This window comes from Narcine bancroftii, chromosome 1 (genome assembly GCF_036971445.1).
Source record: "Narcine bancroftii isolate sNarBan1 chromosome 1, sNarBan1.hap1, whole genome shotgun sequence".
In the NCBI taxonomy this organism is placed as follows: Eukaryota; Metazoa; Chordata; class Chondrichthyes; order Torpediniformes; family Narcinidae; genus Narcine; species Narcine bancroftii.
In genome coordinates, this window is record NC_091469.1 from 391,406,829 (window position 1) to 391,433,158 (window position 26,330).

At 40.7% G+C, this 26,330-nt stretch overlaps 1 protein-coding gene across 4 annotated transcripts in view; it reads left to right on the forward strand.

The window, feature by feature from the left end:
* ppp1r9a (protein phosphatase 1, regulatory subunit 9A) overlaps window positions 1-26,330 on the forward strand; it is a 201,064-nt gene that overhangs the window by 80,518 nt on the left and 94,216 nt on the right. For 3 of the 4 annotated variants that reach the window (XM_069913666.1, XM_069913668.1, XM_069913670.1), the window contains exons 7-11: window positions 5,395-5,448; window positions 8,851-9,080; window positions 9,159-9,255; window positions 14,067-14,253; window positions 15,301-15,348. In XM_069913666.1, coding sequence (XP_069769767.1) covers window positions 5,395-5,448; window positions 8,851-9,080; window positions 9,159-9,255; window positions 14,067-14,253; window positions 15,301-15,348 — 616 coding nt within the window. The remainder of the gene's footprint in view (window positions 1-5,394; window positions 5,449-8,850; window positions 9,081-9,158; window positions 9,256-14,066; window positions 14,254-15,300; window positions 15,349-26,330) is intronic. The other variant, XM_069913669.1, reaches the window with a different exon arrangement.

A 26,330-nucleotide genomic window follows, 5' to 3' on the forward strand; every position in this document is an offset into this window, starting at 1 on the left:
TTCGCATGCCGTCCACATTGCCGCCGCCATCCCAAACGGCACAAACCTCGGCCATCTCATGCGCCCTCATGGCGGCCATCTCAGCAGTCCAGCCACAATGCGGCGACCGCAGTTACAAAATATCAAGGTACTGCTACTACCACCTTCAGTAGGGCCACAAGGCCTGGTGGTGCATACCACTCTGCACCTTTTCAGGCAGCAAACCTAGTTCGATGGAGGGAAACTAGCAAGCTGTCCGCTATTAGTAGCCTCGGCGGTTGGCACCAGCAAAGGCCTGCTTTACCTTTACGACCGGAAGGCCCAGTGGGAATTCCTGATAGACACTGGCACAGATATCATCCTAGTTCCGCCTACACTCTTTGAACGGAAGAACAATGCCAGAGGCCTACCCCTACAAGCTGCCAACGGTTCAACCATCCCCACCTATGGGACACATTGCATGACCATTCACACCAGGAACGCATTTTCAGGTGGGACTGTACCATTGCCTCAGTAGGCCAGGCGCTCCTAGGAGTGGATTTCCTCCGGGCAAATGAACACCTCAACCAATGCCATCTGGTTACTACCACCACCTTCCAGGTTTTCCGCCTCACACTACGCCAATGTACTTTCTGGCCATTGGGTATCCACGCTCTCGAACAAAGTGAGTACACTGCACTGCTCGCCGACTTCCCTGCTCAACTGGCCTGTGCCAGATGAACCTGCTGGCAACCATCTTTACTGTGGTTCTGATGGCCTGATGTGCCAAGTTGTGCACCATGTAGACGACCTGCCATATCCATGCTGCCGGCACGACGGGAAAGGGTTTTCCGGTGGAGATGTTGGTATCTCCGTAGTAGAAATGGTCTATGGCGAACTCTTTGTTATACCGGGGGAGTTCCTGACTACCACCAAGGATCCAGAAACCCCCATGGTGGCACTGAAACAGCTGAGGGAAAGACTGAATACCCTAGCCCCTCCACAGCACCCGCTGTACGGCCAGCCAAAATCGTTTGTTCCCAAAGACTTGTGCACATGCAAATATGTTTTTGCATGAAGGGAAGCACACCGGGCACCCCTCCAAGGGGCCGCATAGAGTTGTCAGACATAATGGATTGTCGTGTGTATTGGACATCCCTGGCCAATGTTGATTAGTGACTTGGTGTAGGTCTCTGTAGTCATGTTGGCCATCGGGACTGCCTCCAGCCACCTCGTGGAGCACTTAACCACAGTGAAGAGGTATCTCAACCCATGGGAAGCCAGTAGTGGCCCTACGATGTCAACGTGGATGTGGCTGAACCTACGCTGCGCTAGCTGAGGAGGTGCTTCAGTGTCAGTTTGCACCTTGGTGGCCTGGCAGAGCATGTAGAACTTGGCCCACTGACTGATCTGCTTGCGGAGCCCATGCTAGACAAACCTGCTGGCCACTATCTTTACCGTGGTTCAGATGTCCGGATGTGCCAAGTTGTGTACCGCGTAGACTACCTGCACAACGGGGAAGGGTTTGCCGGTGGAGATGTCGCAGAGGAGCGTCTGGCTGCCAGGGGCGATAATAAAATCCTCCAGCCACAGCATGGAAAGTGCTGTCCTGTACGCCGGGATCTCCGGGTCAAAGTGGTTGTGCCCTGGCTATGGCTGAATTCTCTATGCCCTTGGATAGGGCATGGACAGACTCAATGGTGGGACAGGAGAGTTCATCAGCCACCATGTTGCTCTTGCCGGCGATGTGCTAGATGCCAGTGATGTATTTGGACACTTAGGAAAGGTGCCTCTGCTGCCTTGCTGACCGCAGGCCAGACACTTTGTGGAAGGCGAAAGTCCGTGGTTTGTGGTCTGTAAAGACCTTGAATTGTCTGCCTTCCAGAAAGTATCGGAAGTGCCTGTCTGCCAAGTATAGCACCAATAGCTCTTGGTAAAAAGCGCTGTATTTAAGTTCGGGTGGCCGGAGGTGTCTGTTAAAAAAGGCCAGGGGCTGCCATTGCCCATCAATCAGCTGTTCAAGGACCTCTTCAACCTCTGTGCTGGAGGCGTCCACCATGAGGGACGTTGGCATGAACCAGAGGGGTGGCATTGGCCAGAACATCCTTCGCCTTCTGGAATGCCTCAGAGGCCTCCCCTTCTCATGCAATATCTTCATTTTTTTCCCACCATGAGCATGAAAAGGGGCTGCTTGATCAGAACTGTTGCCGGTATGAATCGATGGTAGAGTTAATCATACTGGCAAACTCCTGCAGCCCCTCCATGGTGCAAGGTTTTGTGAACCGCCAAATGGACTCCATCTTCTTGGGCAGTGGTTTCGCCCCGTACCTGTTGATCTGGTGCCGCAGGAAGTCAATTGTGTCCCACCTAAACTGACACTTGGCAGGGTTAATGGTTAGCTAGAACCCCTGCAGGTGGGTGAATAGTTGTCTGAGGTGGGCCATGTGCTCTGAATGGTTGCGGCTAGCAATAGGATATTGTCCAGGTAAATTAATGTGAAAGGGAGGTCCCGGCCCATTGGGCCCATCAGCCACTGAAAAGTTTGAGCAGTATTCTTAAGCTCGAACGGCATCCTCATGATTTCAAACAGGCCGAAGGGGAGTGATAATGGCGGTTTTGGGTACAACCTTGAGGTTCATTGGGATTTGATGATTATTAAATTGACTTTTAAAACATCCGTGCCCCTAGTAAGTTGGCGGTAAAGTCTTTGATATGAGGCACTGGGTATATATCTGTTGTGACCTTGTTTAGGCATTGGTAATCATCACACAGCCTCCATCCTCCTGCTGTCTTCGGGGCCATGTGGAGGAGGGAGGCACTGCACTATCCCCAACTCTTAAATTCCCCCTTGGCGAGAGCAAGTTTTTCTGGGGGAGGTGGCACACCCTGACGTGAAGTTGCAGGCCCTCAGTGAGTACGTTTTGGTTCCACTGAGCAGAATTGTGGCGCCACAATTCATGTGTAGGCGTCATCAGACAGCGTGATGGAGTTGAGGTGGGGGGCCTGTTTGAAAGGTTCTGGCGTGCACCAAACACCGCCCTTTTAAGTCTACCAGCAGGCAGGAAATCGGTGTGCCAAGACCTGCTTCCTTTTCACTGACCCTATCCCATTATCATTAAGACTAATAAATTTTAATGTTCTATCCATACCGATTTAAAACATGTTGTTTATCAATAAAAACCTTTTTGGTTGTTTAAATAATAGTGATTTTTCCCCTTTATAAAAAAACACACAATATTCCTGCCCTGATGGTGACTTAAACAGGAAATTCCGAAAGCCCACAAAGAACGCCTCCCTTTAATATCTTTTTTATATATACTTCTCTCTGAGCGCAATTCTCCCCCTTGCTACTACTTTTCCCAAGTTTTCACTCTTCACTGAGCTCTCCGTGAATATTTCAATAAAATTTCCTTATCAACAATAAATACAAGATGGTTTAAAATATAACTTTTACTTGGTCCCATTGTAAAACATTCTTCACAATCTTCTTCTTTGGCGACCTTAATCTTTTCATAAATGTCACAAGAAGGCTTCCACCTCGTTCTTGGTCTTGAAATCCCCCATCTCCTTCTGCTACTTCAACCCTCAGAGTCACGGGGTATATCATTGAGTATTTCAAGTTTTTCGGACACAACTGTCTTTTTACATTGTCATACTCCTTCCTTTGCTTAATCAAAGTAGGGCTATAATCTTGAAAAATAGTGCTTTTTCATGGTCATTCTTGGACAGGCCATTATTATGCTGCTCCCAGAATTGTCTCCCGTTCCCAGTAACTCAAAACTCACAATTCTTACCAAAATCAAAATACTTCTGTCTAAGTTCTTCACATGACCATGCCTCCAGTTCCCATTTTCAATTTTTCCATAAAATGATTAACTGTGATAATTCCAGTATTCAAATCAGACAATATTTAAGTGAAATATTTTGCCTGGATTAGATATCTCAAATTATACTTGTTGGTCCACAAATGGAAACATGGCACATGATTTTTTTTTAAAAATGTATACATCATGAGAGATTCAAAGAAACTTGTTCTAATGTCTCAATGATCCATGAATGATATTTACATATTATGAGGCACCAATTGATGAAGAAAATAAACAAAGTTGCATTCTCCTTGTGTTTTTTTCTTATAACAACAGGCCCAATTTGAGGCCAAGAATATTTGACTTAAAGTTTGATCATCTACTTTACAACATTGTCATCACTCTTCTTTGAATAATAAAATAATTATTTAGCTTTGATCTCACATGATCTTTTTTTCAACAGTAAATACTCATAGCAAGAACCCAGTCCAAGAACAGGGGCTATTCCTTACAATACCTGCTGTTGCAATTACCTTGAGGCTGCAATACATTGACAATGCAGCATGAGATTTTTGCTATTTTATAACAATCATACGTGTGCCATATTTTGATGTAAATTTCTGTCACTGTTAGTCACTTAAGTTGCCAATGCTTCATAATAAAATTAAGTTACTTTGCAATGATAGCAGACTCGAATGTTTCTGCACACATTAAGTAGTTTAGCTCCTATTACATGAAGATCACCCCAAGTATTTTTGTCCTATTGGAGACAAAATCTATGTATAAATTGACAGAACCACAGAAAGGGTAGATCACAGAAGAACACATTCACTCCCAATGAGTATGTATTGAATCTATGTCGCAGACTCGTTACACTTATCTGCTCTCTCCAGCAGGCCCTGCACATTTTTTTCCTGAAGATATTTATTCAGTGGTTTTGAACTCTAATAGAATCAGTCTCCAAGACAACCTCAAGCATTGTATTTAGGAGTTGTATATAAGTTTTTCCTTGTTAAAACAAAGCATAATTAACTTTTTTTTTGTCAGAGATCATAACATCCACAAACTAATATTCTTACAAATTGTTAGGTTTCTCTCTCGATTCTTTATTCTATGGAATGATTTGGTCCATTATATGTGGAATATAAAATTTATTTGAAAAATTATGACAATTTTATATGAAGACAGCTTTGTTTTCAGTTGATAGTTGTATGTTTATTAGATGTAATTTAACACATTCTATGCCACTGTCCAAGGAATTGCTCATTGTCTTGAACACTTCTAGATATCTACTTTTAAAAGTGGTAACTGTTGATGTTAAAATTTTGTGGAGGAACTGTGATAAACTGAAATGTATCGCATATAATTAGTGTTTAAGCATTAATTTTGACTTTGTTTATGCCCCTGATTTAATATTTTAAGGGTAAAAATGTGAGGAATTAAATTAGTGGTAATGGCTAAAAGAATAAGATTGGTCATGAGAATATTTATAAAAGTAGAATTCCCAAATTTATAATTGCTCTTCAGATGGAATTATTTTAACTTTTAATCCAGAACATTTGTTTTTTATCAGAGGCCTTTTAAGCTTTGTTGAATTTGGTGTCTGACCAGTTTATTTTGATCCATCTAGCTACAGATTAAACATTCTGTTACTGAAGCTGAAATTCAGAAAATGAAGGCAAAGGTAAGATACTACAAAATAAATTATTTTGACATTTTGTTTAAATTTTTCTCTCTTAAAGTGTATATTTTTGGTGAATAGGAGAACTAAATGACTTTGTCAGTTCAATATTTTAATCAACAAGTGAAGCAAAAAAAAAATTAAAAAGCAGAATTTGAAGAACTGCTTTCTAACAGGAAATAAATATTTTTTCTTTATAAATTATGAACCATCCATGAATTCACAGAAGATTTACAATACACAAGGCCTCTCTGGCTACTAAAAGAGCTCTCCATACAAATTCCAACATCCAGCATTCAATCCATGGACCTTCAGGTCCCAGCCTTTCAAGTATGTGGTGAAAGTTTTTTACCTCACTGCTATTCTATTATCTTTGAGGTGAAAACTTTTCCCTAGCCTCCCTGTTACTCTTCTACTCTTGATTTTTAATACTTTGGCAAAGCACCTGTCCTTCCTATTTGCTTTCACAACTCCATCAGAAATATTTGCACCTCAGCTAAATTTCTTCTCAGCCACCTCTAATACAAAGGAAGCAATCTCACTCTATCCTGTCATTTTATTCTACTCAAATTTCTATCACTGTCAACATCTCCATAAATTTCCTCTGTACCTTCTCTAAGTAATTACATTTTTTAGTGTAATGGGATAACCAAGTCTTTGTGCTGCACTCAGTGTTGCTTTGCAAGCCTTATGTACAATCCTTCTGCTTCTATGTTGTTCTTAACTCTGAAATAAATTAAGAGGACATTATCCCATTTTCTGCCTTTTGTCAATAGAACTTGACTGGACCTTGTTCTCCTTCTCCTCTCCAGAATTTGATATCCTTAACTTGGGCACACATGAGGCAACATGTCAATTTTGGAATTAAGTCCAAATCATTAATGCACACAAAAACAGTATGTTTCCCAGTATAGAACAAACAATATTTTTCTCAACACCGGTCACTGCAGTACAATATCACAGAAGCAATCCTCCAGCATCATCATCTGCCTTTTATTTGTGAGCTAATTTTTGTTCCAATTGCCAACACTCTACTCCATTTAATCATCAGGATAGGTTCTAAAACAAACCTGTTTTACATGTATCAAAATACATCTCAATCTAACGTAGCGTTGACATATTTCAGGCACAGAATGCAGAAAACCCTCAGAAATGGCTCTTCTTGGTTACAATTTCTTATCGAACTAAATTTATCCTTTTGCTGTAGAGGAAACTGGTGTTGGATAAATAGTTTTATGTGATTGATGCATAGAAAATATGTTTCAATTATAAGTTTAAAACTTTTGAATAAAGTGAAGTAGTTTATTAATGAAGGAAACAGAAACTGCAGTTTTACATCTGAGTTAATAATGATTTGTGGTTGGTGCCCTTCATAAAATATTAAACATAACTGTTTAATTAACAGAAATGAAATAGTTCTAATTTTAGTAATCTAATTGTTGATTTTATAGTTCAGGTTGTTAATGCAGTTAATATATTGAAAGATAAACCTGCTAGAAGCTCCACTTTCTCTTACACTTTTTAATTTGGAATTTCCTCATAATGAAAGAAAACAAACTCAATTACTTTTTATTTCTTAAGTCTTTAATAATAATGAATATTAGTGAGCTTTTGAGTGGATAAGGGGGGTCACCTTTCATTGTCTATCACATACATCACCTTATCCTTCATTTCATCTACGTGCAACTAGACCACACCACCAGCTACATCTACCCCACCCCCACCATTTTCCACCTTCCACATGGATTGCTCCCTCCAAGATTCCTTTGTCCGCTCATCATTCCCTACTCACCTCTCCCTGATCTCAGATGTTTTCTCCTGCAGCCACGAGGTGCAACACTTGTTCTCACACCACCTCACCTACCAGCACCAGGTGAAGCAAAGATTCACTTGCACCTTCAACATCGTCTATAGCATTCAGTGCTTCCGAAGTGGTCTCCTCTACATTGGTGAGACCAAGTACAGACTTGGTGTTCTTGTGCAGAACATCTGTTCTCTGTCCACAATGGACATCCTGAGCACCCGGTTACATGCCATTTCAATATCCCTTCCCATTCCCACACTGACTTGTCCATCCTTGGCTTTCTCAACTACCAGAGTAAGGATGAATATAAACTAGAGGAGCAGTATCTCATATTCCACTTGGGCAATGTGGTATGACTATTGAATTTTAAAATTTCAGTTAACACATTTCCTCTTCTTCTAAGCTACCTCCGTTCTTCCAATCAGCACAGCCCCCTCCCCCTCTTGCCTTTTTTGATGCCCCTCTGTAGAGCGTGTCGAAAGAATCAAAGGTTTGTTGATCCAAAACAAGGCTTTTATTAACTAGAAGACTGGAGCGTATCACATGTAGGTAGACCAGTCCAGAATGACCTGGTCTGGCTAGGAACAACCCTTTAAGACCTGCCAGTAGGCATGGCTACACTCTCAGCCAATCACAATCATCCTACACTACAATCTATACATATACACATTGGTGATAGAATCTGTACTCTCACACCCTCCCACACTGGTTCCACTCTTCCACTTAAATTTCAACTGAAGGACTCTCCCATAACCCACCCACTTGGGTTCCATCTGTCCATCTCTCTTCCAAAATCTCCAATCATACCACCATTGTCACCTTCTCTGCTGTTCAGATTCTAGCACTTATCATCTCCTGCACCATCCAGTGTGACTCCTCTTCCTTCACCTGACCCCTTTTATTTCTCTTGCCTCTCTCTCCCTTTATCTGGTATCTGTCAAACAACTGCCTCTCCCTCCCTATTCATCTGTAATTTTTCACTCTTCCATGTTTAATCAATCCTGTCCAATCCCTCCTACCCTGTCCTCATTATACCAGCTACCATCCCTCTACACTCTCACTTTTGATGAAAAATGTCAATCATTCTTTTTCTCCCATTGATGCTCCTTGACCTTCTGAGTTCATCCATAGATTGTTTTATTTTTAATCTACAAAACTGGATGCTATAGGAATAGAAATGGTGAAGTAGAACTGGAGTTGGTATAGAGTAGACTTTTAGCTCAATGGTAATGGCCCTTATCCTTAGTGTTTGAAGTAAGGATTCGTTATATTTTTCTTAATTGAGTGTGAATTTTGACCAAAGATATTTCATCTAAATCACCAGTTTAATAGCTACATTTTTCAATAATATGTCCACTCTTTTAAACATCAATATTTGTTTTCATTGTGCTCTAATATTCCCGTACATCTGGCACTCTTTTCAGATCACCTAGGTATCTTAAGGTGAAGGATAATCCAATTAATTTACCCTCAAATCTCCACCATGCTTCACCAGAACAGCACATAAAAATGTAGAACATATATATTCTTAAAAATTTCAGGTAGGAAATACAAGATAAGTTCCTATTCTTTTGCTTTTTTTTGTTTTCTCTGCTACCTAGCTCAAATTAGCAGAGAAAGAGAAAATTCAGTGGGAACTAGAAAAAACAGAACTCCAACAAAACATTGATGAGCATAAAGAACGTATGTTAAAATTGGAGAACTACTGGATTGAGGCACAGACTCTATGTCACACTGTGAATGAGCATCTGAAGGAAACCCAGAACCAGTTCCAGGCTTTGGAAAAGAAGTACAACAAGGCAAAGAAGCTCATTAAAGATTACCAACAAAAGTAAGAAATTAAATATAGAAATTTAAATTTATCAGCATAAAGCTTAGAGAATTAATCAGTGAATACTTATATTTTTAGGGAAATAGAATTTGTTAAGCATCAAGATGCTGAGAAAAAGAAATTGGAAGAAATTGGAAAAGTACATGCAGCAGAAGTCAAGAAACTTCATAGCAAGGTAAGAATAGACACTTGGATAACTAATTGGGAGATTTTTGGAAATATCATCAATGTTTCAACAAAATTTTTACAAAACTCTTTAAGTTTTAAATATATGTGTCCTGTATTATAGACTGTTTAACATTCAAAATTAATTTACTGCCTGGATATAGAATTTCAGGAATGCTAAATATCTGGAAGTGAGAGAGATGAGGTTAATGATTATGCCTGCTCCATTTTTCTTTTTGATCAGATGGACAACCATTTGGAATGACACTCCAAAAAATAATCCATTTCACTTGTTCCCCCATCCTGGTCAAAGTTTTTTTTTGGGAGGTGGTACAGGGCATAAAGCAAGACCAAAGCAACATGAAAGGCTAAGCAGACTTTTCTTTTATTGAATTCTCTAGTATTTGGGTTCTCTCTTGCACTGCACCAAGAATTTCCCACATTTATAGCTAGCAATACTATTACAATCCTCCTGAAGTTTTCAGTAGTAGCAACTGGGTTTCACCTCTTATTCTAAATCCAGGCCCCCAGGAAGATATGCATATAAACAATCAAGATACAAAATCTCTGAGATTGAGAGCATCAATAATTAAGTGAGTGAACTAATGGATAATGAATATTTTTAGCTTGAGGTAACTTTTCTTCATTTTTTTTTGCTTATACTTTTCTCATTTGTTTAGTGATTTCCATTCTTTATGCTAATTTTCACTACCAGATATTTTTTGACAATTTTAATAGGTGTTCCTGGTTCCTTAAATATTTTGCAATTCATACTATTTGAGTCTGGGTCTTTCTCTTATTTCCCTTTTACAGTCATGCTTTTTTGATTGCAAAACACAAAAATCTGTACACCGTGGTTGAAGTAAAAACACGCAATTCTGTAGAAACTGAGCTGGTCAAACAGTGTCCTTTATATAGCAAGGGTAAAAATACATAACCAATGTTTCAGGCTTGAGCCCTTCATAAAGGTATGGAAAAATGTCAGCAGGTGTCCAAGCAAAATAGTAAGGTGGGAGGAGTGGTCGAAAAGGTAGGAGGTGATAGGTGAAGGGAAGGAGGGGACTGCAGCAATCAAGGGGAGAAAGAATGGCTAGGTGAAGGGAGGGAGGAGAACTGGAAAAGAGAAGGGAAAGAGGGAGGGGAAAGAGGAGAGCAGGTTAGCAAAACCAGAAAAGATGATGTTTTTGCCATCTGGTTGGAGAATGCCCAGACAAAAATTCTGGGGACACAAGCTTTCCTCTGACATATATTACAAGCCCACTAACTCCCACAACTACCTTGACTACTCTTCCTCATGCCCAATCCCCTGAAAAGATTCTATCCCCTTCTCTCAATTTCTTTGTCTCTGTCGCATCTGTTCCCAAAATGAGGCCTTCCAGTCCAGATCTTCTGAAATGTCTGCCTGCTTCTACAAACATAGGTTTTCCTCCACCACCATCAACTCAGCCCTCACCCACATCTCCTCCATTTCCCACTCATCTTCCATGCATTTCCCCCCCCCACCCCCAGATGCAACAAAATAGAGTCCCCATTATCCCCACCTACCACCCCACCAGCCTCCACATCCAACACATTATCCTCCAGACTCCAGAATTTCCAACACTTACAACAGGATCCCACTACCGGACACATCTTCCCCTCTCTGCTTTCCATAGGGACTGCTCCCTCTGTGACTCATGCACTCATCCCTCCTCACCAATCTTCCCCCCCACCCCCCACCTTCTCCTGTGGCTGCAGGAGGTGCAACACTTGCATCCACACCTCCCCTATCACTGCAGACCAAACAAGGTCTTTCAAGTGAAGCACCACTTCGCTTGTGTATTCACAGGACTGATTTACTGCATACAGGCTCCCTTTGTAGCCTTTTCTAGATTGGAAAAACTGGGTGCAGATTAGGAGATTGCCTCGCAGAACACCTTCACTTCGTCCGCTACAGTGACAGAGACCTCCCAGTAACCAACCATTTCAGTTCTGTGTCACATTCCTATTCTCACTTGTCTGTCCATGACCTTGAGCACTATATCACCAAAACCACCTGCAAATTGGAGGAACAATGCCTGATTTTCCGTCTGGCCACTCTCCAACCAGATGGCATTAGCATCGATTTTCCAGTTTCTGTTAACCTACTTCCCCCTTCCCCTCCCTTCCCCTTCCCTTCACCTAATAATCCTTGATCGTTGCTGTCCCCTCCATCCATTCTCCACTTATCACCTCCTGCCTTTGCAACAACACCTATTCCCCCCCCCCCCCCACCCCTTACTCTTTTGCTTGGACACCTGCCAACATTTTTCCATACCTTGATGAAGGGTTCAAGCCCAAAACATCGGTTATGCATTTTTTACCTTTGCTATATAAAGGACACTGTTTGACCTGATGAGTTTCTCTACCATTGTGTGTTTATGCATTTTTGATTGTTTATATCTTCCATTTTTTCCCACATCTGTCTGATACTATAGTGCCTTTTTGTTCAAGTGTATCATCAGACTGTGCATGTATAACCAGATGAAACTGCATTTCTCTGGACCATGCTGCACATACATAATACATTTCTCATCTGACTTATAATAATCATATATACATAAAATATAATGTAAAATACATTTGTTTAAATATTCTGAAATAATTATTTATTTTTGTGAGACCCAAGGTTACAGGATGTCCTTCATCAACAGATCTTGAATATTTACTAAACATTTCTGCCATTTTCTTATTTTCAAATGTAAGATTATATCTTTCTTACCCTCTAGCCATATTCTTATTGATGTTATTGACGAAGTAGGACTGAATGGTCTCCTGCTCCTAATTTTCTATGTATATGCTTTTTGGTTAATGAACACACATTTTGTTTGCACATTGTATATCCTGTGAATGAGCCATAGTTACTAAAGATGCAGATGAATGAAGATTGTCACTTAAGTTATTCCAAGGTACAGGAGGATATTGATACTTTTGAGGGACTGCATGTAGGATTTACATTTATGGAATAGGAAATACTAATGGATTGATGTAATAATGTTCAAAATTGATTTTCTGGTGGCTCACTGCTCAGAAACTAATGGACAGATTTAAGACCATTAGATAAAGTTTATTTTCAGCAGGAACCACCAACATTCAACCACTTTAACGTGAGTCAATTGCATCACATGCAAGTGATCAAACCCAGTCCTTCTGGGAATTACCTGGGGAATTATGGTGGAGAATCATTGTTCAGATCTACTGCCAGGTAAGATCTAACATAAGATTAGAGACCTTTAACTTCCCCACCCCTCTCCATCCCTGCCACCCATTCAATTCAATAGGGATTCTCATATGCTGAAAGGTTTGGAGAAAGTCATTTTATTTGAATGTTATAATAAATATTTTATTTTAATCTTTAAATATTTGTATTTTTTTAATACTTGCATTACTTTTTTTTGTTTTTAAATCTTTCTTTTTCAATCTTTTTATTATTGTTATAATTTATAAACACATACAGTTCAAAGAGATATAAAAAATACATAGTAAGTAATGAATTAATACAGAGATATTAAACAATAATATTACAGAATAAAAATATATCATAAAAAAAATTTAGATCAGTTTAGGGTGTGAACTATCTCTAAAAAAAAAGATATAATTAATAACAATATATGAAAAAAAAGAAAAAAAAACCCCAAAAAAGAAGAAAAAACAAATCTGAATTAAAAAAACTTAAAAAAAAAACTTTTAAAAAAAACCTACAGATATAGCTAAACCACGCCGATCACTCCGATCTCATCTTACAGCCCAATTATCATACATAATCATAGAAAGAAAATTGTTTTTAAATCTGAATGTGGAAAAGCAATTGCAGGCTTTGACAGAAAGTGAAGCTCCAACCCCAGCTTTATCTTCTGTCAAAGGAATGTCATGAAGTTGCAGGGAAGAGGTCTTTGCATCCAAGGCAAAGGCAACACTCAGATCTAACCTCCCAACTCCAAGGTGTGAAGAACCAGTGAAATTGATCTTCTGAATCCAGTCCAGCTCCCAGGTGGATGGATTCCAGATAGCAGATTGGGCCCTGGAAAATCTGGGCCATTAGGCTCCAAAATTAAGAATGGTAATCAGTGGTAGTAGCAGACTCCGTCATGAATCCAAACTGCAACAGTGGTGGTACAGGGTGAAGGAGAAGCACATGGCAGTTCTTTCAGAAACCTATGCCAGTATTATGGGCTTAATTTCTTTCAACTAAGAATTTGCTGGAGGAAATTTCAGACTTCCCAGAATGAGCATAGAGTTAGACATCCAGTAATCTAACTCATAGTTTTATTGGGCGTGAGTTGAAGAGTATTTGACTATTCAGCTCTGCAGAAGGGATCCCTTGAGATAAATATTTTTATTGAGATTGTGAGGCTAAAAAGGATTTAGCTAGGATTTAAATTAAATTAAATTACATCTGGAACATACTGGGAGTGTAGGTTAATCGGTGTAAATTGGGCAGTACAGACTTGTGGGCCAAGATGGCCTATTACTATGATGTATGTCTAAATTTTAAAAATTAAACAAAATACTTCCCAGAGTTTGAGTATCTTGGCACCATGAAATGGTTAAAATAGTTCTACCACTGTTCATGAATTAGCAGAAGTGGTAGCATATAGATGTGCAATTATAGATTTTTAAAAATGATGCATCATCTATAACAGTTCACTAATTTTCCTAAAAAGAAGCTACGTAATGTTGAACAGATGGTTTGCTGATGTTATACAACTCTAGCTGCCTTATTTAATGATTAGACTTATAAAACTAATTTGTTTATAATACATTGTATTTCATACAGATTTTTAAAAAAACATAATTTTCTAGATTACAGAACTGAAGATAGAACTTCAAAAGTTGACAAGAAACAATGGAATACAAGTGAATAACAATAACAATATCTTTGGAGAGGAACAAGACAGAAGAACATCAGTGGACACAAGAGAGACTCCACTCAAAGCAATTGAGAGCTTGACACGAATACAGAAGTATCACCACAACAGTTCAACTGAAGGTGAGGGGGGATAAAATCTGAAGCAAGTAAAGAATTCTTAAACAAGTTTATACCATATTGATTTGATTTGGTGAAAATAACAGGAATAGCTACTATGACTAATGTTTAGGCCTAAGAACAAATCTGAAATAGAGAATTTTCTGCTGCAAATCAACAGCCTGAATTCCAAGTAAACATCTTTTTGTTCTGAAAGGGGTATATGTTTTTGCTCTTGGTAGGCCGTTCAGGTATTTACACCTTCATCTGAAAAACTGAAAATAGATTGAGTGTTGGGTTTAAAACAAGTAAGCTAGGTTGCTCATTTTCCTGCGTTGCAGTAGCATTTATCCAGAAAGGCGGAGAATATTTAATTGCTCTCCTTATTTATGTTTTTGAGAAATTAAGAGATTATTTGTTGCATAATGCCCAACCTTTGACTACTTTCCATTTATGACTGAACTACCTGTCTTCCAAGCCCATCACCAGACTGTGGCAGTGGGGGAATTCAATAATGACAGAGGTTCTGAATGTAAGGAAGATGTAGTTAGACACTTGTGGAGCAGATACTGGTATTGGCTTGATACTTCTGTAATGTGAATATTATTTACTATTTATCATGCAAGCCTGAATGTTGTTCAAGCTTTTTTTGCACTTATTTGACAAACTAGAAATCGCCTGAACCTTGTTTAGAATTCAGCAAAAGTCTTCACATATGCTGTTATGATGGAAGCAAAGTTATTGGTGAAGCACTTGACAATGACTGACCATGCCCTGAAGAATATTTGTAGTGGTATCCTTCATCTGAAGTGATTGATTTCATATATTTTTAGCTATTTTCCTTCATTTGGCTTATGATTTCAACCAGTGGAGAATTTCCCCATATTCCTGTTGGCCTGAATTTTACTGTTTATTCCCACAGTCATTATGATAATGCCTGCATATCCTTGGCAATCTTTGCTCAGCTCAACTGTGCAATAGAGTTATGTTGCCTAATGTGGAAGATGCATCTTTTTGATTTCATGAATATCTGTTGCTTTGGGGTAATGGATATATTTGAATCATTCACAGGAGAAACTGAATCAATCATGAAATCAGCTGACCAAGATGAGGTTTTTGGTAAGTTGGCCATGACACTCATATGTACATCAGCACTGTTTTATGATACTTTATGCTCAAAGTTTTAAAATGTCTTGACAAATACCAACATTTTAAACTGCATTCCAGGTAACCAAATTCCTTTCTGATGCTCAGTCATTGATTGTAATTCTGTATCATTACCATTGAGAATTATTTTAGTAATTCCCACCAATGATGCTTCACAAGTGTAATAAGGAGAGAAGAGAGGTTACTGAAAAGGTAGTTGAAGGAAAGATTTTAAGAATGGTGGAGATGGATTTACAGGAGAATTTCCAGACAGTGTGGCATAATAAGATTATGGCTGATTATTGAGCAAATGTAGTGACGGTTCAAGGATGTAAAAATATGGACTATACAGCATAAAGAGTAGGAAAGACAGTAGGATCATTTGTAAATGAAAGCAATTATTTTAAATATTGGTATAGAAGTAAAGTTCAGCAAATAAAGCATTAAACAAGCAAGTCCAAGGGTTAAAAAAAAGGGTAGGACTTTTAAAATCATAGGATTTTACAAAAGAGAAACAAAAATATTGGTGTTTCCTTGTAATTGAGATATGTAATTACATATTTCTTTATTAACCCACTTTAAGAGAAAGTAACCTGTTTAAGGAGTCTAATATCAGGCATTTTGTCTAAGCTGGTAGAACTTAATTAGAACCGTGATGCTGGGACACTGGTCTGGAGAGAATACAAATGACATTTTGTTTATGCTGACAAAGGATTTGGAGTATTTTACAAAAACTAATATTCTCTTGGGGATCCATGTGCCTGAAAGAGGTGTTCCATGTCATGATTGTTACACAACTATCCTTAGACAGTAAGCTTTGTGGGGAATTTAAGATCCAAATCTTCATCCTCAGAGGTTTTTCCTCTTACTGTCAAGGGCTGTTCTGGCACTGGATATGACGGAGAATTTTGCCTTTAATGTCTACTGAAATAAAGAAATAATACATATTTTCCAGGTATCATTTTTTGAGACCTTTTCTACTTCACATTTTTAGCATTTCTTCTATAAATTTGAAATACACGCCATCCTCAAAGAATTCTTACAATGTCGGTAAATTCAATTTCTCTTAACATAGTAGTGACTATGCCTAATAATAGTCTGATATGCTAAGTATCCAATGCCACCCCTTTATAATGAATTTCAATATTTTCCCAATGACAGCTATTTGAATTTGTTGGAAGATAAAACCCTGGTTTCTTTCTCCCACCTTTCTTCATTTTTTTAGGCTTTCAATCTGTTGGGACCTTCCTAAAAAATTTTTTAAAGATCATACCAATTCATTCACTATATTTGCAGCAATATTTCAAATCCTAGATGGTTTGTTAATGAAGATTGGGAGATTTCAAAGCCTTTAGTCCTGTTAGATTACTTATTTTAAATTAATATTAGATTACCTATTTGAAAATGTGTCAAATTAATTCCATAAATTCATTCTAAAAGTTATTTTTGCCAATTTATTTTGGCCAATTTGGGAAGAATAAAGTTTTTCATAATTAGTGTCATAATCTCCTTGAAAGCAGCTTTTAAGTTTTTTATTGATACTCCATTAAATTAGCCCACCTCAACATGGAGGAACTTGCATCCCTATTTAATTTAATTCCACCTGTTCTTCTTTTCTGAACACTGTTGCCCCACTCAAGGAGGAAAAACCTAAGCCCAAGGCTGCACCTTGGCTCAATAATTCCACCAATGCCCTGAGGAAAGAGTGCAGGATAGCCAAACATTAGGCATAAGTGGAAGTGAGGCAAACTACAAATTTCCCAAGAAGCAATAAAGGACACAAAAACAAAATATTTTGCCAACCTAATTTCCAACAACTCCCAAAATCCCAAGATCTTAATACCATCAAATCAATCAATTGGTCCTGCACCTAATACCAACTCTGATGCATCCCTTACCAAATGCAAAATTCTTTAAAATTCTTCATAAACAAATTCAAGAACATCAGGACAAACATGCCCCCACCCGCAATCTAACTGTACCACAGTTCAGTTTATCCAACCTGGACTGTTTTAGCCCAGTCATACTACCCACCCTTAGAAACATAGTGTTATTTATGAAGCCAACAACCTGCACCCTTCATATTCTCCGTACTCCCCTCCTGAGGAATGTTTTCAACACAGCCAGTCCTAGCATCCTCTCCATTATTAAAAGTTCCTTGGCCACCAGGATTGTTTCAATTTGCTTCAAACATGCTGTGGTCCAGCCCCTTCTGAAAAAAATCCAACTTAGACCCCATCACACCAAAAATTACAGACCTATTCATGTTAAAGGTCCTCGAAAAAGTTGTTCTTAGCCAATTGTTGCCCTACCTACATCAAAACAACCTATCTGAAAGATTCCAGTCAGGTTATAAGGCCCACCATAGCACAGAGTTGGCCTTTCTAAGAGTATACAATGACCTGTTCCTTGCCACTCACTCAAGGCGCTCCACTATTCTAATTCTCCTGGACTTCAGTGCAGCGATCGATATTGTGGATCATGCTATTTTAATAGGACGCCTCCAGCAGAGGGTCAATGGCACAAACCTGAACTGGTTTAAATCTTATCTTAGTGATAGGACTTTCTCATTCAACATGGGAAAATTTTCATCCTCCTCTGCTATCCTTTTCTCCAGGGTCCACAAGGGTCTATTTTGGGCCCCATTCTCTTTTTTTTAAATTTCTTGGTTTTTTTTAATATTTTATTTAAGTTTCCATACAGGCATTAATGTCCAAATACAGAAAAATATCCCTCATACATCTCAAATTGATAATACATTCCATTATGTACCCCCAACCCTTCCCCAAAGACCAGAAAAACAAAGAGAGATAGAAAGATAAAAAAGCACAACAAAAAAGAAACACATTTGGTTATGTTATGACCCGAGATGACCACAAAATCCAGCAGCAATAGATATTCACCAAGACAAGTGGTTACTTAAACAAAAGTTGTTTTTAATTATCTTTAAACATGAAAACAGGATCAAACTCTAACTTATTACTATTAACTTACTTAACCTAACTTCACCCCCTTCTAATTCACAGACAAATCTCACTTCTCATTTTTCCAAGTTCACTGGTTGCAGGCAATTCTTATGCTGTGCACAGAATTTAACATTTATGAAGTTCACCAGGCTTTGGTGCTTGAAAGGTAAATGGTTACCGCTCAGGAAGGTTCTTGTCAGTTTTGAGAGAGATTTGTTGTTCGCTGGACACAAACTTATTTCTTCTAATCAGCCACATCAGTGTCTTGCCGAAGAGTCTTCCTCCCTTAGTATTTTCCAGATGATAACCTCTTTCTTTCAGGTCACCACAGAATTCTTTTTTGTTTCCCTTATTTAAAGTGAAACATTAGGCAGTCAGTGCTCTTCTCTTGTATGGACTCCACAAGGGCTTCGACCAGGCTGAATTAAGAACTCACAACTTGTCTTCAAAATGGGGGTTTTCCACAAGCTTGCCAGCTTGTCATGTTCCAGTCCCAGCTGCTACTGCTGCTGAATTCTCTCTCTTTCTCTGCCCCCTCCCCCCAGAGAAAAGCCCTGTTTTACTCTCTCTGTTTGCAAAACCATATAACCCTCATAGAACAGCAAAATGCACTCAGACAGCCTGTGGCTCTGAACCTGATCCTATGAGTTCTTTCATCTGTTGCTTTTCAAAACAAAAATCCATTAGTAAAGTCTCTATAGGCACTCCCCAAAGCTTTTCCAAAGGCATTCAGAACCAGTCTGTCTAGCTTGAGCTCCAATATTTTAAATGAAATCTGTTTTGAAGTGTTTGTATGTGACCTACACTAAAAAACTTGCCATAATTTATCTCCAAAAAACATATCTATATACAATATAAAACACAATCTGTCTCAGTTACAAAAATTTAACAACATTCAGTCAACTTTTGCCTTTCCATTATTAATCATATACTAATCTCGAGTTGATAAAGGTTCTCTGAGGTTCAGGGATAATTTTCATAAACTAATACCTACAATGTGTAAATATTGGGCACAAAATTAAAAAAAAAAGAATAATTTATTTCTTAAATTGTATGAAATTTTCTCGAGGTATACAGCATGCCATTTGTCTATTCCCAAATGTGAATCTGATTTCCATGTTACTGCTATACACTTTCTTGCAACTGCTAATGTAATTTTCACAAGTTCCTTTTGAAACATATTAAGTTTCAGTTTTGGCCTTATCCCTGATATATTGCCTAATAAGAAGAGCATTGGATCTTGAGGAAATTTAACTTTGCTAACCTGTTCTAAAAAGTGCTCCTAATTCTGTCCAAAATAGTCTCAGTTTTGGACATGACAATGTGGAGTGTAAAAAAAAAAGTACTTATCTCTTGTTTATATCTCAAAAAATTATCTGATAAATCTAATTTCAGCCTATTTAATTTCTGTGGGGTAAGATATACTGTATATTTCGACTTATAAATTGAATCATGAAACCCAAAAAAACCCCAAAAATTGAGGTCAACTTATACACCGAATATACTTTTGATGCCTTAAATTCAGCTCAAAATCCAATCCACGCTGATCTGGCATATAAGCCGACCCTGTAAAAATCGATTCAGTATACTTGTCAACCCTTGAAAAACCAAAAAAAAAGCCTGACTGTGACAGATTTTTATTGAGGTTTTTTTTAAACCAACACAATTAGCACCCTTCAAAATTGCTATCATTGTCCAAAAACAACACTTTTAGAACCCTTCAAAATCACTCACTCTATCATCGTCTGAAACAAAGATGGTGGCAAGCACATCCATACTCTCACTGTTTAAACAGTCATCATATGAGGCCCAGTCTGCGTCTGATGAGGCAACTTCATCTTCGTTTTCAGTATCCTGTAACACTACTGCACTCAGAAACTTGAGAGGAGCACAAACATGATTTTAATAGCTTACAATCAATGACCAGTATATACAATAATCCTCGGGTAAATCTGAGGTAAGGCAGGAAAACCAGAGTTTATATTGGGATAGGTGGGGGGAAAAGCCAAAGAAGGGGCCATCCATCAAAACTATACACAGTCAGTGAATTCCTGTTCACTGCATTCACCCCTTACTTCAGAAAAGAATTTGTAGGTGAAAAACAGAGAACATACATTCAAAACAATAATAATTTACAAATATTTACAAGTTGAGTCTGTCAGGAGGTCTAGTTATTCTGGTTGAGTGCCTCAGTACTGGTGGACTTTGGACTTCCTGGACCACCTGTGGTTCTGAGTTACTGGGTCTTGAGGGCTCCAGTTCTGGTGGCTGAGTGAATTGGCCCACTTCCTGAGCTGCATTGTCCGGAACCCTGGGTGGGGTACTTGGTGGTTCCTGGCTTGTTTGAGGTGTTGGATCCTCAGCTCTTGAAGGTGCTAGGTCTCTAATCGAGACATTGTCCTGTCTGCCATCAGGGTAGCGTTGGTTGGCGTGCAGCAGGTGCACCTTCTCAACCATTGGGTCTGTCTTACTCCCCCTCAACATGCTTTCTCAGCAGGACTGGCCCTGGTACTGTTAGCCAGGTTGGATGGGTGGTCCCAGGTGTAGATTTCCTCAATAAAGTGAACATTAGCTTGTGCAGAGTAGCGTTGGTCGCAGTGCAGAGTAGCGACCTTATGTAGTGGAGTACGGTGGGTAGGAATTCTTGCCAACGTGACTCTGGAAGGCCTTTAGACTGGAGATCCAATTTCACAACCTTCCAAACCGTTGCATTTTCCCTCTCCTCTTGTCCGTTCCCCTGGGGATTGTAGCTAGTCATCCTGCTTGAGGCAATACCTCTTACGAACAGGTACTGGCGTAGCTCTTTGCTCATAAATGATTAGCCCAGGTTGCTGTGGATATAGCTGGGATACCCGAACAAGGTGAAAATGGAGTGCAAAACCCTGATGACCGTGGTGGTGGTCTTGGCAGGGGATGACAAACAGAAAACGTGAATACTCATCGATGATGTTAAGAAAGTACACATTTCTGTTGGTGGAAGGGAGGAATCCCTTGAGATTGACACCGAGTCATTCAAAGGGGCAGGATGCCTTTATCAGTTGTGTTTTGTCAAGTTGGTAGAAGAGCGGTTTGCACTCAGTGCAGACCTGCCAAGACCTGGTCATTTCCCTGATCTCTTCATTGGAGTAGGGCAGGTTGCATGCCTTGACAAAATGATGCGAGTGATGTCTGATGGCAAAGCTCATCATTCAGTGACCACAACTGGCCGGTGTGTGGAGAGGCACAGTTTCCTCATGACAGAGCATCTGGAGGCTCATTGAATATACTTGGCCTGGATGCTATATATCATGATTATCTTCCACCTCGTGATCTTACCTCTTTGTGTTATTAAACATGAATGCCACAGATTGTTGTTCAGTGAGCAGTGTAAATTTTCTGTTGGCCAGGTAATGCAATGGTTTGAGTCTCTTTCTTCACTGATGGGTTCCAAAGCTTGTGGCCTTGTAGGGTGTGGGAAAAGAAAACTACTGGCCTGCCCGCCTGGTTAAGGGTAGAGGCCAGAGCTACGTTTGAGGCATTGCTCTCCACCTGGAACAGTGCATTCTCGTCCACCGCATGCATGATGGCTTTTGTGATATAGCTCCTGGCTTAACCGAAAGCTGCCTGGGCTTCAACTGATAATGGGAAGGAGGTGGACTTTAAGAGGGAGTGTACTTTATCCGCATAGTGAGGGACCCACTGGACTTAGTAAGAAAAAAAGCCCAGGCACCTTCATGGTCTTTGGAATCGGGAGATCTAACAGCAGGAACATGTGATCAGGGTCAGGACAAATGATGCCATCTTCCATCACATAGCCCAGAATAGCCAGATGTTTACTCCAGAACACACACTTACTGGAGTTGTATGAGAGATTCAGGGATTTGGCAGTGTGGATAAACTTTTGAAGGTTGGCATCGTGGTCTTCCAGAGTGTGTCCTCAAATGGTGACATTGTCGAGGTAAGGGAAGGTGCCTCTTAACCCATATTTGTCGACCATTCTGTCCATCTGTCTGGAAGACCGAGACCTCGTTTGTGATTCCAAAAGGGACCCCCAGAACTGATAAAGTTCTGTCTGCTTCAAATGCTGTGTAGGGATGGGACTTGGAGCAGATCGGTAACTGATGGTATGCAGCTTTCAGGTCAATGGTCAAATAGACCCGATACTGCACAATTTTGTTTACATGTCTGAAATTCAAGGAGAGGGAATGCGTCTAGGAGTGTGAAGCGATTAATTGTTTGGCTATAGTCAATCACTAGCCTGGACTTTTCTCCCCCTTTCACGACTACCACCTGGGCTCTCCATGGGCTGTTGCTAGGTTCAGTTATATTTTCTTTAAGCAACCGCTGCATCTCAGCTCTAATAAATTCCCAATTCCCCGCACTCTATTGCCTGCTCTTTGTGGCTATTGGCTTACAAATGGGGGCCAGGTTCAGAAACAGTGGTGAGGGGGAGATCAATATTTAGGGTGGAGAGACATGTGACATCTGACTTTTAGAACCCTCCGTTCTGGACCGTGATTGGAGGAAGTGGGCCTGAGTACTCCATGGTCGTGCTTTTAAGGTGACATAGGAAGTCTGGGCCCAGCAACACAGAAGTACGCAAATCCTTCAGTACATAAAATCGGAATTTACAAAATTCTCCCTTTTCACGGTTAGATATTCCATACAACACCCCAAACCACAGCCACAACAAATATGAAGATCCATTCTATTAAAATTCCTAAGATATACGACAAACAAAGTTGTTCTAGTGAACCGGTGTGGACTCGAAAGGCCGACATGGCCTATTTCCGCTCCGTAAATGGTTATATGGTTATAGTTGCAGAATATGAATGTGATGCTAGGTAAATATGATAGTCTCTTGGATATACTTTTAAGTTGTACTGCAGAGCAGTTGCACAGTTTATAAAGCTTTCAGTGGAGCCATTGTCTACCAATCACTCAAGTGTCCGTTTACTTTCACCTCCATCATCGATTTGTTCAATTGATGAGGTCTTGCCTGATTAAGAATGACTGTGGCTAGAGCTCCGGAAGCCATGTTGTTCCCCATGTTGATGTCGACTCTTTCATCTTGATCCGAGGGTGGACAAGATAGCATCAACTACGAGGTGCAGCAAGATGGCCGCCATTGCTTTCCACAATGCTTCACCTCCGGTGGCGGGTCTCGCCACTAGGCGCAACAAGATGGCAACGGTGAGCAGCATGAAGAGGTCAGGGCTGGCACTTATGGACTTAGGCCCGGGTCATACGCCAATTCGAGGATCGCACACGTGGTTGCCCTCTGGGTTCCCCTTGGCCCAACAGACTTTCACCCAGTGGCACCTCTTACTGCATCCTGAACACATGGCGTCCCTCGCAGGGCCTCAGGCACGGGGGTGCTTTGGCTGCCCACTGAAGTAGCATCACCAGTTGCGCATGGCCGCAGCAGTCGATGTTGAGGCTGCAGGGGCAGTTGGTGCCACACTGGTCTGGTCTTCTGAAAAGGTGTCACTTTCACCTGTGAGGTTGTCAGCTCCTAGTTGGGCCTGTTTGAGTGCTTTCGGCAGCTCTAGGTTGCTGGCCAAGTCCTTCTTCCCCACTCCAGTAGTCACTGCCTCACGTACCTCGACCTTATCCTGCCACGAGGGTATCCCAGATTTGTTCTTCCTCCCTCATCCAGGCTGTGGCTGCTTCGTAGTGGCACTTCCTAGTTAGGATCCACAGTTAAAGGACATAGTCGTCCAGCAACTCACCCACGTGTTGCAGCCTTTGAGAGAACTGATGTCTCGCAAGCATGCCGTTCTGAGGCCTCGTAGCGGGCCTTCAAGCCTTCTACGGCAATCTCATAAGTTGCACAGTCCTTATTGATAGCATACCCCTTGGGGCCAACTTGAGAGAGAAGTACAAACCTCCAGAGACTATCGAAGTTGAAGAAGTCTGCGTGGCCATCAGGTAAGACTGGAAGCACTCCAGCCAGTAGGCGAATTCCTCCAGGGCTTCAGGGGGCAGAGGGTCGACCTGAAGCATGCCTGGCTTCAGCAGGGCTTCCATCCTGCTTCAAAAGAAAGGTATTAAAATTGTAACATGACTGATTGCACTTAAGGATTTGAGAGGAACACAAACATGGCTTAGAGTCAATGGCTGGTATATGCAATAGTCCTCAGGTGAATCTGAGATAACCAGGGTTTATATTGGGGTAGATGGGGATGGAGCCAAAGGAGGGGCCATCCATCTAAACTACACACAGTCAGTGAATTCCTGTTCACTGCATGTCCTTCAAAAAATCATCTTTCATGCCATCAATTGCACAAGAGACGTCGCACTTTTAAAACAATTTTATTACAGTCTCTACTTTAAAGCAGACATCGAGAGGTTGCAATTTAGACATCAAACCACCAGGGATAACTGGTACGTAAGTATTATGTAGTGCTAATCTACTTTTAATGATCTGTTAAGTGGGTACAAAACATATCCCAGACCAGCAAACTGTTCTTTGTGTAAACTGCCTGGCCACCTGTTCCACACATTAGGCTTTTTCAGGTGTTCCCACGAAGATCAGGTGCTGGCACATTTAGGTGGGTACGGAGTGGACGCCTTTTTGGCATTTGAACGTGCCAGCTGAATGATAGCCATCTACCAGCGAATGCCGGCTCCTTGGGACAGTGGCCTAGTCCCACCCACGCTGCCTTGACATCATTGCAGCGCATCGGGCTGAGTTGAACACAGATTCTGGAGCATGGAGGACAGAAGGGAAAGTGGGGTAAGGTTAGGTTGGACTGCAGCGCTGCAGTGGAGATGAGGGCAGCGCAAATGCCGTGGTGACAAACCCGGGATGGGACTGGCAACAATGGGGGTGGGGGAAAGTATTCCCACTGGCACTGACGAGAGTCTCCACGGCCGGATATTCAACCGGGCACATCGGACGGAAGGCATGCACATACATCGAGGAAGCAGAGGGCTGAATGCACCAGCCATTCTCCATACGCTCCTCCCCAAGTTACTCCGTGCATTCACATGTCTCTAGAAAGATACAGAGGTGTCACTAAACAGTTGAAAAAAGGTCATTTGGTTACCACTTTGAGTTCTCCACAGTTTAAGACCAAGGCACAGTTCTCTTGTTGCAACATGCTTTGTTTAAGATTCCCTTCCTTCTGACTTCTGACTTTTTATTTACATGACTTTGGCCTGGAAACTGTTCCAGTATCAGTGGCTCTTGTTTGCCCTCTGCAGGATTCCTTGCTCCCTTTCCCCAGAGCTGATGAGACGACCACCCTTACTGCAACCAATGCAACTGTACAACATGTTTGCTTTCCCCATACAGTGGGATTCATAAAAGTCCACTCATAGACAATATCCATGGCAACCTATGAGACATTGAGGGGTGTTACTGGGTTGGGGGGGTACGTCCAATCCTGCAGGGCTATCTATGTTTGATGGAGATACACTAGCTTAACCAATTAGAAGTCAACTTTGCTGAGTTTAACTCCACCTCCTGCCATTGAGATGGTTAGTCCAGCCAAGTTCATTTTGGTGAATGGTCACCAGTTCACTCAGCAGGTCAAGAATGTCCTCCATGTAGCAAAGGGCAAAAATACACAACCAACATTTCAGGCTTGAGCCCTTCATCAAGGCATGCTTGAGGGAGAAGTGGAGAGAGCAGCAGTCAGTGCTGTGTAGGTACCTGAGATCCCTGCAGGGGCCAAACTGCGAGGCCTGGAATCAATACCTTGATGAAGGGCTCAAGCCTGCTGTCGATCATGTATTCCCATCCCCGCCACACAAAGGACACTGTTCGACCAGCTGAACTTCTTCACCTTTGTGTTTTTTCTTCCAAATAACAAGTTCAAATTGATTAATCTGATATTATAAAGTACTATATCACTGCAGTGTACAGGATAGAGCTGATGACTGACGACGTCACCGCGACGTCATCAGCCTGTCCCCTGTCAGCCCGGCTGCTTTCAACTACCATGGAGGACACTCCAAGCAGGATTTTAGACCTTCTAGAGAAGGGTTGGGTGAGTAGACCTC